The sequence below is a fragment of the Hyla sarda genome, chromosome 12 (genome assembly GCF_029499605.1).
Source record: "Hyla sarda isolate aHylSar1 chromosome 12, aHylSar1.hap1, whole genome shotgun sequence".
NCBI classification, from domain to species: domain Eukaryota; kingdom Metazoa; phylum Chordata; class Amphibia; order Anura; family Hylidae; genus Hyla; species Hyla sarda.
In genome coordinates, this window is record NC_079200.1 from 16,670,444 (window position 1) to 16,683,725 (window position 13,282).

Sequence of the window (13,282 nt, forward strand, 5' to 3'; positions counted from 1 at the left end):
ATGGGTTGCAAACTAATTGATAATGTTGCGCACTGCGGACAAAGGCTAATCTAGATCTCAATTTTGGTTCCCAAGACAGTTCTCTTCTTCTCCTCTTTCTGTTGTCCATGCTTAGTGTGGCACACACAGACACACAATGCAAAGACTAAGTGAACTTCTCTCCTTTTTATCTGCTTTCAGGTGTAATTTTTATGTTGCCCAAACCGGTTATTTGACCCAGGTGAGTTTAACCCGATAACGACCATGGACGAGTATAGACGTCCAGGTTGGCGGGCGTTCCAGCACCTGGACGTCTATACTCGTCCATTATTCTCGTGGGTGCTGCCCAGCGCACCCACGAGATTGCGGCAGGGACTCGGCTGTATCACACAGCCGGGACCCTGCTGCACTGCCGGGACCGAAGTAAACTTCGGTCCCGGCAGTTTTAACCCATACAGCCGCGGTCGGAAGTGACCGCGGGCTGTAAGTGTTATGACAGAGGGAGGGGGCTCCCTCTGTCTCCTCTGCAGCACCCCGCATTGCGATCGTAGGGTGCTGTGTGTGGCCGTGTGACTGTGTGTAAAGTTCCCGCCAGCAGTCATGAGCGGACACACTGAGCTACCCAGCCGCAGCAGTGATTGATATATTCGCCATGAGCGGGTGCTTATTCCCACAACATGGCGGATATATCCATCAGGAGCCTTAACTGTCACATACAGACGCGTTATACTGCCAACCGACCAAGGACCAATCAGAGAGGTCCCTGGTCCAGCCAATAACTTGTAGGGGTGCGGTATATAAATGGGGTCACTTGTGGGGGTGGGGGTACTGTTCTGCCCTGAAAGCCAAATGGCGCTCCTCTCCTTCTGAGTCCTACCACGCGGCCAAGGAACCATATATGGCCAAAGCGGGGGTATTTCCGAACATGGGACAAGCAGCTAAATAAAATATTGGGTGCATTTCTTTCAATATCAGAAGTGATGTACAAAAAATATGCCCCCCAAATGATGCATTTGTGAAAAATTGCAAATTTCAAATTTTTTACACTGACTTTGTAATAATTCCTGCCAAAAAACTATGGTGTTAAAATACTCACTGTACCCCCTAGCGAATACCTTGAGGGGTCTAGTTTTTAAAACGGGGTCATTTGGGGGGGGGGGGGTGTTCCTATGTTCTACTACCTTTTAATTTCTGCAAACCTTGCATAGCACACAAAAAAAGATGTACTTTTAAAATTTTCAAAATTTCAAGTTAAATTGTTAGGCTTCTAACTAATTTAAAATGTTAATTAAAAACAAAAAAATGACATCAAAATAAAGTAGACATCAGAAAGTATAAGTTTCATAAACTATTTGGTCAGTAAGTATAAATATATGCAACCTATTAGTGTTAAAATAGCAAAAAATCTTAATTTTTTTTTAAATTTCATGATTTTTTGCATTGTAAAAAAAAAACTACAAATTATATCGGTTACTTTTACTATGTACATGAAGGACGACTTGTGACAAAAAAACAATGTCAGAATTATAGTGATTGGCAAAACGTTACCAGAGTTATTCTCTAATAAAGACACACATCCCCGATTTGAAAAAAAACGGCCTGGTCTTTCAGGGGCGTACAGGTTTATTTGTATTGGTCCTTAAGGGGTTAATGGAGCATCAATCTTATTTTTCCACAATTTTGAAAGGTGCCAATAATTTTGTCCAGCCCATTTTTGGAGTTTGGTGACATTTTGTCCAATTTGATTTTTTTCCTCCCTTTTTTTGGTTTAGTTCCAATACAGACAAAGGGAATAAACGTGTGTATATAGCAAAACATGTGTTACTGCAATCCTTTCCTGTGAGAAATACTTCATTTTCTAGAAAAAATGTCAGGGGCGCCAACATTTACAGCCATGACATATACATATATATATATACACTGCTCAAAAAACTAAAGGGAACACTAAGATAACACATCCTAGATCTGAATGAACTAATCGTATGAAATACTTTCGTCTTTACATAGTTGAATGCGCTGACAACAAAATCACCACAAAAATTATCAATGGAAATCAAATGTATTAACCCCTGGAGGTCTGGATATGGAGTCACACTCAAAATCACAGTGGAAAACCCCACTACAGGCTGATCCAACTTTATGTAATGTCCTTAATACAAGTCCCAATGAGGCTCAGTAGTGTGTGTGGCCTCCACGTGCCCGTATGACCTCCCTACAACGCCTGGGCATGATCCTGATGAGGTGGAGGATGGTCTCCTGAGGGATGTCCTCCCAGACCTGGACTAAAGCATCCGCCAACTCCTGGACAGTCTGTGGTGGATGGTCTCCTGAGGGATGTCGTCCCAGACTGGCTCAGGATAGCTGCAGGTGTGATCCGTGGCGGGGGCCGGCTGTCACACATGGTCAGCCAGCCGCCACTACTATCAAATGTGGAGCTATGCTTTGATCCTGACCGTTTTCAAGATTTAGGGTGCGTTCACACGCTCTTTGTTTTTGCGGGTTTTCCGCTGCGTATTTGAAAGGGGCGGGCTCTTCTCGGCTGTCCATAGCAGATTTTCCACGTAGGAATTTACGCTGCGGAAAATCCACCACAAGCCCCATTGAAGTCAGTAGGGACTGCGGCGGATTTTCAGCAGCGTAAATTCCGCTGCGGAAAATCTGCTGTGGACATCCGAGAGGAGCCCGCCCACTTTCAAATACGCAGCGGAAAACCCGCAAAACCAAAAAGCGTGTGAACGCACCCTAAAAGGGGTATGTTGGTGGAAAACTGGTGCTTTTTTAATATTTTTTTTAAATCATCTGGTGGCAGAAAGTTAAACAGATTTGTAATCTGCTCCACAGGAAGTTGTGTAGTTCTTTCCAGTCTGACCACAGTGCTCTCTGCTGACACCTCTGTCCGTGTCAGGAACTGTCCATATAGCAAACCTCTTGGACAGAGGTGTCAGCAGAGAGCACTGTGGTCAGACTGGAAAGAAATTAAAAAAGAAAAGAACTTCCTGTGGAGCATACAGCAGCTGATAAGTACTGGAAGGGTTAAGATTTTTATATAGAAGTAATTTACAAATCTGTTTAAAAGGAGTAGTCCAGTGGTGACCCAGTGGTGAACAACTTATCCCCTATCCTAAGGATAGGGGATAAGTTAGAGATCGCGGGGGTCCGACCACTGGGGCCCCCTGCGATCTCCTGTACGGAGCCCCGACAGCCCGCGGGAAGGGGGCGTGTCGACCTCCGCATGAAGCGGCGGCCGACACGCCCCCTCAATACAACTCTATGGCAGAGCCGAAGCGCTGCCTTCAGCAATCTCTGGCTCTGCCATTGGGATGTATTGAGGGGGCGTGTCGGCCGCCGCTTCGTGCGGGGGTCGACACCCGCTATCTGGCCAGAGAGCCGGGGCCCCGTACAGAGAGATCGCAGGGGGCCCCAGCGGTCGGATCCCCTGCGATCTCAAACTTATCCCCTATCCTTAGGATAGGGGATAAGTTTTTCACCACTGGACTACCCCTTTAACTATCTGCCAGCAGTTGATTTGAAAGCATTTTTTCCCCCCTCTGGAGTACTGCCTTAGGCTGGGTTCACATCACGTTTTCAATCAGTTTTTCTAAAGAAAACCGTATGGCAAAAAAACGGATGGAACAGTATGGGAAAAAGTAAACAGTGTGCTTTTTTAAACAGTATACTGTTTTTAAAAGTGCATACAGTTCTGTCCGTTTTTATTTAAAAAAAAAAAAAAACATACGTTTTTGAAAATGTTGTCCATTTTTAATGGGAGGGGTGTTGGGTGGGGACTTTAGGATGCAAATGCGCATGTGCAAAGTGAAAACCGTATATGGTTTCCCATATGGAACCGTATACATGTGCGTTTCCCATTGACGTCCATGTTAAAAAAGACATGCGGTTGCAGTACGGTTTTTCAACCGGAGTCAAAACCGTGGTTGACCACGTTTTTGTCTCCGGTTTAAAAATCGCACTGCAACCGCATACGTTTTTTTTTTTGTTAACATGGACGTCAAGGGGAAACGCACGTGTGTATACGGTTTTCACTTTGCACATGCGCATTTGCATCCTAAAGTCCCCACCCAACACCCCTCCCATTAAAAATGGACAACATTTTCAAAAACTTATGTTTTTTTTTTTTTATAAAAACGGACAGAACTGTATGCACTTTTAAAAACAGTATACAGTTTAAAAAACGCATACGGTTTACTTTTTCCCATACGTTTTTTGCCATACGGTTTTCTTTAGAAAAACTGATTGAAAACAGTATGGCAAAAACGTGATGTGAACCCAGCCTTAAAGGGGTACTCCGGTGAAAACCTTTTTTCTTTTAAATAAACTGGTGGCAGAAAGTTAAACATATTTGTAAATTACTTCTATTAAAAAATCTTAACCCTTCCAGTACTTATTAGCTGCTGAATGCTACAGAGGAAATTCCTTTCTCTTTGGAACACTGATGACATCACGAACACAGTGCTCTCTGCTGACATCTCTGTCCATTTTAGCAACCATGCATAGCAGATGTATGCTAAGGGCAGCATGGTGGCTCAGTGGTTAGCACTGCTGCCTTGCAGTGCTGGGGACTTGGGTTCAAATCCCACTAAGGACAACAATAAATAAAGCATTATTATTATTATAATGTCAGCAGAGAGAACTGTGGTCGTGATGTCATCAGAGAGCATTCCAAAAAGAAAAGAATTTCCTCTGTAGTATTCAGCAGCTAATAAGTACAGGAAGGATTAATATTTTTAATAGAAGTAATTTACAAATATGTTTAACTTTGTGCCACCAGTTGATTTAAAGGGGTACTCTGCTGGAAAATATTTTTTTAATCAACTGGTGCCAGAAAGTTAAACAGATTTGTAAATTACTTCTATTTAAAAATCTTAACCCTTCCAGTACTTATCAGCTGCTGTATACTACAGAGGAAATTCTTTTCTTTTTGACCCTCCTTTCTATCTGACCACACAGTGCTCTCTGCTGACACCTCTGTCCGAGTCAGAAACTGTCCGGAGCAGGAGCAAATCCCCATTGCAAACCTATGCTGCTCTGGACAGTTCCTGACACGGACAGAGGTGTCAGCAGAGAGCACTGTGGACAAGACAAAAAAAGAAATTCAAAAAGAAAAGAATTTCCTCTGAAGCATACAGCTGCTAAAAAGTACTGGAAGGGTAAAGATTTTTTTTAATAGAAGTAATTTACAAATCTGTTTAACTTTCTGGCACCAGTTGATTTAAAAAAGAAAAATGTTTTCTACCGGAGTACCCCTTTAACCCTTAGTCATGGTAACAAGGAGACAAAATTTGTACTTCTACCTCCAAAATCGTTCTACATATGGTCATTTCTATTGTTTTGCAATTTGACACCACGCAAGAATATAGAAACTTCACTGCATTCTATACTAAGTGCACACTGCCCACTGGTGGTCAACCTGCATAATGACAGATGCTGTATGCGTTTTTTAATTTTTGATCAAATCAGGATTAAAAAAAAAAAAAAAACACAAGTCTGTCGAGATCAACCTAAAAGGTGAAAGGAAATTTTTAGAAACCAATCCCAGTTCTGCGTGGATTTCCACGAAAAAAAATAAATAAAATAAACGTTCATTCCACCGCAGAGTTTCTGCAGTGGAAATTTAAAATCTGCAGCTTATACAGTACGTGTGAACATACTCTAAAGCAGTGTTACCCAACCAGGGTGCTTCCAGCTGTTGTGAAACTACAACTCCCAGCATGCCCGGACAGCCAAAGGCTGTCCGGGCCTGCTGGAAGTTGTAGTTTCGCAACAGCTGGAGGCACCCTGGTTGGGTAACACTGCTCTAAAGAGAACCCTCACATAGTGAAGCTGTACGTGTATTCACCGGGTGTATTCGCACTTACAGTATCCAGCGCATATTTGATGCGCAGAATTTGAAGCGGTGTTCAGGAATTTACTTTACATTGTTACAGAGATATATAAATATTTAAGATTTAATATGATTAAAGGGGTACTCTGTTGGAAAACATTATTATTATTTTTTTTTAATCAACTGGTGCCAGAAAGTTAAAACATATTTGTAAATGACTTCTATTTAAAAATCTTTATCCTTCCAGAACTTATCAGCTGCTGTATGCTCTACAGGAAGTTCTTTTCTTTTTGAATTTCTTTTCTGTCTGACCACAGTGCTCTCTGCTGACACCTCTGTCCATTTTAGGAACTGTCCAGGACAGGATAGGTTTGCTATGAGGATTTGCTCCTGCTATTGACAGGTGTCAGCAGAGAGCACTGTGGTCAGACCGAAAAGAAATTCAAAAAGAAAAGAACTTCCTGTGGAGCATACAGCAGCTGATAAGTACTGGAAGGATTAAGATTTTTAATTAGAAGTAATTTACAAATCTGTTTAACTTTCTGGCACCAGTGAATTTGAAAAAAATGTATTTAAGATATTTAAAAATATTTGATAGGTTGAGGTCCCAGACCTTGACCGATCAGTAGAACAAATCAGGAGAAGTGTGCGCTCAGCACGTTCTCACCCGACACTGAGTCACATGACCAAGGTGGACTCATAATGTAAGTCTATGGGACCGTCCGACACAGAGCGGGGCGAGAAGAAAGCCGCAGCGGCTTCTACTGATCGGTCGGGGTCTGAACAGGACAGGGACACTTTAAATCAATCAAATAAAAGGGGTACTCCGGTGGAAAACATTTTTTTTAGATGAACTGGTGCCAGAGAGTTAAACAGATTAGTAAATTACTTCTATTAAAAAAAACTTTATCCTTCCAGTACCTTTTAGCAGCTGTATGCTACAGAGGAAATTCTTTTCTTTTTAAACTTCTTTTTTGTCTTGTCCACAGTGCTCTCTGCTGACACCTCTGTCCATGTCAGGAACTGTCCAGAGCAGCATAGGTTTGCAATGGGGATTTCCTCCTGCTCTGGACAGTTAATGATACGGACATCAGGTGTCAGCAGAGAGCACTGTGGACAAGACAAAAAAGACATTCAAAAAGAAAATAATTTCCTCTGTAGCATACAGCTGCTAAAAAGTACTGGAAGGGTAAATAATATTTTTTAATAGAAGTCATTTACAAATCTGTTTAACTTTCTGGCACCAGTTCATTTAAAAAAAATGTTTTCCACCGGAGTACCCCTTTAATCTTCTGTTTAGATTGGGAAACGATAATTGGACTAATAGACGTTAGATTAAAGGAAATGACTCACCTCTGCGCCAATCTCATTTGCGATAATATTCATAAACTCATTGTCGCCTTCTTTTCTGTTTGGGAAATAAAAACAATTATAAGAAGGGAGTCATATATTATAATCACATAGGAATGAAACTAAACCCCTATCAGCCATAACATTAAAGGGGTATTCCGCTGGAATTTTTTTTTTTAATTTTTTTTTGTAAATTACTTTTATTTAAAAAAAATCTTAATCCTTCCAGTACTTATCAGCTGCTGTATGCTCCACAGAAAGTTCTTTTCTTTTTGAATTTCCTTTCTGTCTGACCACAGTGCTCTCTGCTGACACCTCTGTCCATGTCAGGAACTGTCCAGAGTAGGAGCAAATCCCCATAGCAAACGTATCCTGCTCTGGACAGTTCCTGACATGGACAGAGGTGTCAGCAGAGAGCACTGTGGTCAGGCAGAAAAAGAAATTAAAAAATAAAAGAACCTGTGGGGCATACAGCAGTTTATAAGTACTGGAAGGATTAAGATTTTTAACTAGAAGAAATTCACAAATCTGTTTAACTTTCTGGCACAAATTTTTTTTCCAGTGGAGTACCACTTTAATACTATCTTAGGTGGATTTGATGTGGAATTTTGACTTCCCTATTGAAATTAAAGGAGTAGCTGATTGCGGGGTGGGGGGATCTGACCGCTGGGACACCAAGCAATCTCCGGGACCCCGGCTCTCACAGTGAGGAGCGCGTGTCGTCTAACACTAGACGGCACGTGCCCCATTCATTTCTATAGGCGCGCCGAAGATGTCCGAGTGCCGTACTTTGGTCTTGTTGGCGATCCATAGAAATAAATGGAGCGTGTGCTGTCTGCAGCACAAACTCCTCACTGCGCACTGGGGCCCTTCAGGAGATCAGCTACTTATCCCCTATTCTGTGGATAGGAGATAAAGTTAATTTTCGCTGGAGTTCTTCTTTACCTTTCAAAATTATCTGCAGCGTGTGAACATACACATATAGCTAATCAGTTAATAGTAACAAATGTCAGAGTCAAGTTAAGGCAAAGGAGAGAAAGAAAACAATAATAGATTTAAAAATATAGTATACAGGTCTTAAAGGGGTACTCCGCTCAGCATTTGGAACAAACTGTCCTGAACGCTGGAGCTGGGAGCTCGTGACGTCATAGCCACGCCACACCCCCCTCAATGCATGACTTGCATTGAGGAGGCGGGGCTATGACGTCACGAGCTCCCGGCGCCGGCTCCAGCGTTCGGAACAGTTTGTTCCAAACGCCGAGCAGCGGAGTACCCCTTTAATCATATGCGGCTGGCACAGGGCCAGATGCTTTCCAAACAATAGTTAATAGGTCCATTAATATAACAATAGAATCAAAACTGGAGAAATATATAAAGAAATCTTCTCAGCGTTCCAGGTAAACAGCTAAGCCAGGCTGCATCACTGCGATCCAAGGGCAGGTAAGGGGACCCTCCCCCATCATTTTAGCTCATCGGACCCCCGTATGTGTGATTTAATCCTCATTTGTTTTATTCTAGCATAGCTGCATCCATGCGTTTCATTACTGTAACTGAGTCATGTAATCACCAGTCTGACGCACAGTGTTTAATGTGTCAGAGGAAGTGGTCAGTCCTGGGTCAGCTGACTTCCTGTTAACCACAGGATGATATTTCACCTATTAGATCCCTTCTAGCTCCTCACAGACCCCTCTACTGTGTATACAGCTGCTTCTGCTATTTCTAATAGCTCAGGATATATAGTATAAATATACAGTTTTCCTCCAGCTCTATCTGTATACTGCTGCTGCAATCTCTATGGGACCAGGATATATAGTAGTTATATAACTCCCCCTCCAGCTCTATCGGTATACTGCTGCTGATATCTCTATGGGATCAGGATATATAGTAGCTATACACCTCTCCTCCAGCTCTATCTGTATACTGCTGCTATCTCTATGGGATCAGGATATATAGTGGTTATACACCTCCCCTCCAGCTCTATCTGTATACTGCCAGGCTGAATCTCCGCTCACGGAATTCTGCGAGCGGAGATTCCGTTCACACTCCGTAGTATGAACATACCCTTAAAGTGGTACTCCGCTGCTCAGCGTTTGGAACAAACTGTTCCTAACGCTAGAGCCGGCGCTGGGAGCTCGTGATGTCATAGCCCCGCCCCCTCATGACGCCATGCCCCCCGCCATTCAACTCTGTGGGAGGGGGCGTGACAGCTGTTAGGCCCCCTCCCATAGACTTGCATTGGGGGGCGGGGTGTGACGTCATTAGGGGCGGCGCTACGACGTCACAAGCTCCCGGTGCCGGCTCCATTGTTCAGAACAGTTTGTTCCAAACGCTGAGCAGCGGAGTACCACTTTAAAGAAAGCAAGGGTCAGTGAAGATTGGTTGGTAGCTGGAAATGTGAGGGTTCACTTACCTATGTAAGGAGAATAGTTTGCTCCTGTCTGGGTTGTTTTTAAAGCTCTGGGCTGAAAGGACTGCGAGATCTCGCAATAAAGTCAGATTATTCTGAAAGGAAACACAAACATCATGTGACCCTCACCGTCCAATGTTTACACAGTCATGTCCTGTAATGAGTTAAATGCTTAAAGGTGTTATCCAGGAAAACTTTTTTTTTATATATATATCAACTGGCTCAGATTTGTAAATGACTTCTATAAAAAAAATCTTAATCCTTCCAATAATTATCAGCTGCTGAAGTTGAGTTGTAATGATGTTCAAATAAAATATCATAGGTTTACTTCAGTTAACAATTTTATTAAATATATAAAATAGCATAAATAAAATAAATTGCACTATGTAGTACTCTGGCATTAATATAATAAAAGGGTGAGAAAACCACTGGGCCCTAGTGGTAATAATCACGTGTAAAAAATATTAAAAAAATATATAATATACAGTAATTTGGCGACCTTGTGATATAGATAAGGTTGACTAAATAGTTCCGGTCTATGAGGGTTATTGTGTCAAGAGACATCTAGTCTGTTCTTTACCACTCTTCAGACACCAACAAAATGGTGAATGTGGAAAAAAAATAAATAAAATAAAAAATAAATAAAACTACAAAGCCCCCTAGATGGGCGAGGTCTAATTTGCAGCAGCCAGACAAGCCAGACAATTTTTTTTGTTTTTTTACAAATATTTCCAAAAATATTTAAAAAATGCGAAATCTAAAAAAAAAAAAAAAAAAATACACATTTGGCCCTTTAAAGAGGACCTGTCAGCATTGTGCAATTCCTAATTCCTCTGTTACTCCTCCTGGAAATGTATGAACAAACTGTGTGTTATGGTCCCCTTGTCAATACAGCAAGTGTCTTCACTACCAGTACTGACTGTAAAATGTCAGATTATGTAGGTCGGAAGGTGTAATGTATCTCCACATATAAAGTGCGGTGACATATAGGCTATTCGTGCTCCACTGAGAATTCTGGGAAGAATTATATGCAAAGCAGCTCTCTAGCACCGCCTTTTGGAGGTAGGTCTGCCTTCAAGTCAATGCTGGTGCTCTCTTAGAAAGCCTCGGAACATAACTGGGGATTTAAAAAGCCATAAATCTTCCCTAGAAGGTGGCGCCGCAGAGCTGCTTTTGCGTAGGATGACTATGTAGCTACATGTCCTAGAATAGTGGTCTCCAAATTGTAGCCCTACAGATGTTGCAAAACTACAAATCCCAGCATGCCCGGACAGCCAACGGCTGTCCGGGCATGCTGGGAATTGTAGTTTTGCAACATCTGAAGGGCCACAGTTTGGAGACCACTGTCCTCGAGGAGAATGGAAATGGTAACGCACAGATGTCAATACATTCATACATTAGTAAGGGAACACAGGCAATTTTATAAGTTTTTACTAGAGCTCTTTTTGTTTCTCGGCCAGGTGTCAAGGAGGCGGAGCCAAGCTGCTCAAGTGCCACATCCTGGCATGCCTCCTTGATTGACATACAAAGCCCTGTACAGCAGTCAAAGTTGGGCTGAGAGATGAGGGTGAGCAAGAAGGTGTGCGGGGGGTGTGGCAACTAAACAGCTCGGCTCCACCTCCTTGACACTCGGCTTAAAAATTCTATACAATTCTATATTGTATCCTAATTTTCCCCAAAGAAGTTTTACCACCTTGGAAGAACACCCTTGGACGCGTGAATAATTTTATATGCAAAACTTATCTCACTATGAAGTCCCCTCCCCCCATGTCTGTACCTTCTGAAGACTTTTCACAGACTTCTGCAGTTTCTCCACAGCTTCAATGTGCTCCTCAGGGCCGTTCCTGAAAACCCCAAAGAAGACCGAATATTAAAAAGAGTGCAAAGAATCTATGCAATAGAAAACAGATTAACACAAGGATATTTTATCAGCCCGCATTGTATATGGTCGTGCGAGATGGAGAGGACAATCCTTGGGGGCAGATAATATAAAAGATAGAGTAAAATAATGTATATATGAGAATATATCTGAGCTTTAGAGTCACACACAGTCAAAACAATGGCTTAGAGGGGTTCTTCCGAAAACTGATGATGGTAGGTGCATATGATGTTTGATTGGTAGGAGGCAGGGCTCTCAGCTGCCATTTGGATCAGGGGCTCACCCAGGACCCCTGTGGAGAAGTGCCTTGCCCAAAAGCCCTGTGGATTAGTGCCCCGCCAAGGACCCTGTGCATCAGTGCTTCAAATGGAAACACATGTGGAGCACTGCGTTGCCCAGAGGGACCCATGTGGAGCACTGCCCCGCCCAGGAGGACCCCTGTGGAGCACTGCCCCGCCCAGGAGGACCCCTGTGGAGCACTGCCTCGCCCAGGAGGACCCCTGTGGAGCACTGCCTCGCCCAGGAGGACCCCTGTGGAGCACTGCCTCGCCCAGGAGGACCCCTGTGGAGCACTGCCTCGCCCAGGAGGACCCCTGTGGAGCACTGCCTCGCCCAGGAGGACCCCTGTGGAGCACTGCCTCGCCCAGGAGGACCCCTGTGGAGCACTGCCTCGCCCAGGAGGACCCCTGTGGAGCACTGCCTCGCCCAGGAGGACCCCTGTGGAGCACTGCCTCGCCCAGGAGGACCCCTGTGGAGCACTGCCTCGCCCAGGAGGACCCCTGTGGAGCACTGCCTCGCCCAGGAGGACCCCTGTGGAGCACTGCCTCGCCCAGGAGGACCCCTGTGGAGCACTGCCTCGCCCAGGAGGACCCCTGTGGAGCACTGCCTCGCCCAGGAGGACCCCTGTGGAGCACTGCCTCGCCCAGGAGGACCCCTGTGGAGCACTGCCTCACCCAGGAGGACCCCTGTTGAGCACTGCCTCGCCCAGGAGGACCCCTGTTGAGCACTGACTCGCCCTGGAGGACCCGTTGAGCACTGCCTCGCCCTGGAGGACCCCTGTTGAGCACTGCCTCGCCCTGGACGACCCATTGAGCACTGCCGCGCCCTGGAGGACCCCAGTGGAGCACTGCCGCGCCCTGGAAGACCCCTGTAAAGCACTGCCTTGCCCAAGAGGACCCCTGTAAAGCACTGCCTCGCCCAGGAGGATCCCTGTAAAGTACTGCCTCGCCGAGGAGGACCCGGTGGAGCACTGCCTCGCCATGGAGGAGCCGGTGGAGCACTGCCTCGCCCAGGAGGACCACTGTGGATAAGAGCCTTGCTTAGGACACCTATATATCAGTGCCATGACGGGGAATCCCTGTGAATCAATGGCTGGCTTGGAAATCCCTGTGGAGCAGTGGCTCGCCCCGGAACCCCTGTTGATCAGGGCCTCACCGCAAAACCCCTGTGAATCAATGCCTTGCCCGGGAACCCCTGTGGATCAATGTCTTGCCCATACAGGTAGATGTATGGGATGAAGGTCTCAGCTGCAGGCCTCTGATGTTAGCCTGTATGGTGCTACTGATTTTTGACATTCCGGAAGTCGGGCCCCAACGATCAAACACTGAGGGACTATTCTAATGCGATCAATGTCCGGGTCACAAAGGGCCTCGATTACAGACCAAGATCAGAAATTATAACCATTAGGGTAGGACAGGACTATACAGTATATGATATGACACTATTATATACAGTGGGGACAGGTGTATGCAGTATATGATATGACACTAATACACTATTATATACAGTGGGGACAGGTGTATGCAGTATATGATATGACACTTATACA

At 44.5% G+C, this 13,282-nt stretch overlaps 1 protein-coding gene across 3 annotated transcripts in view; it reads right to left on the reverse strand.

Annotated features, from left to right (window-relative positions):
- Window positions 1-13,282, reverse strand: part of LOC130296248 (alanyl-tRNA editing protein Aarsd1-B-like) — an 85,619-nt gene that overhangs the window by 6,994 nt on the left and 65,343 nt on the right. For all 3 annotated transcript variants that reach the window (XM_056547617.1, XM_056547613.1, XM_056547612.1), the window contains 3 exons: window positions 11,353-11,419; window positions 9,579-9,670; window positions 7,172-7,226 (listed from right to left, as the gene is read on the reverse strand). In XM_056547617.1, coding sequence (XP_056403592.1) covers window positions 7,172-7,226; window positions 9,579-9,670; window positions 11,353-11,419 — 214 coding nt within the window. The remainder of the gene's footprint in view (window positions 1-7,171; window positions 7,227-9,578; window positions 9,671-11,352; window positions 11,420-13,282) is intronic.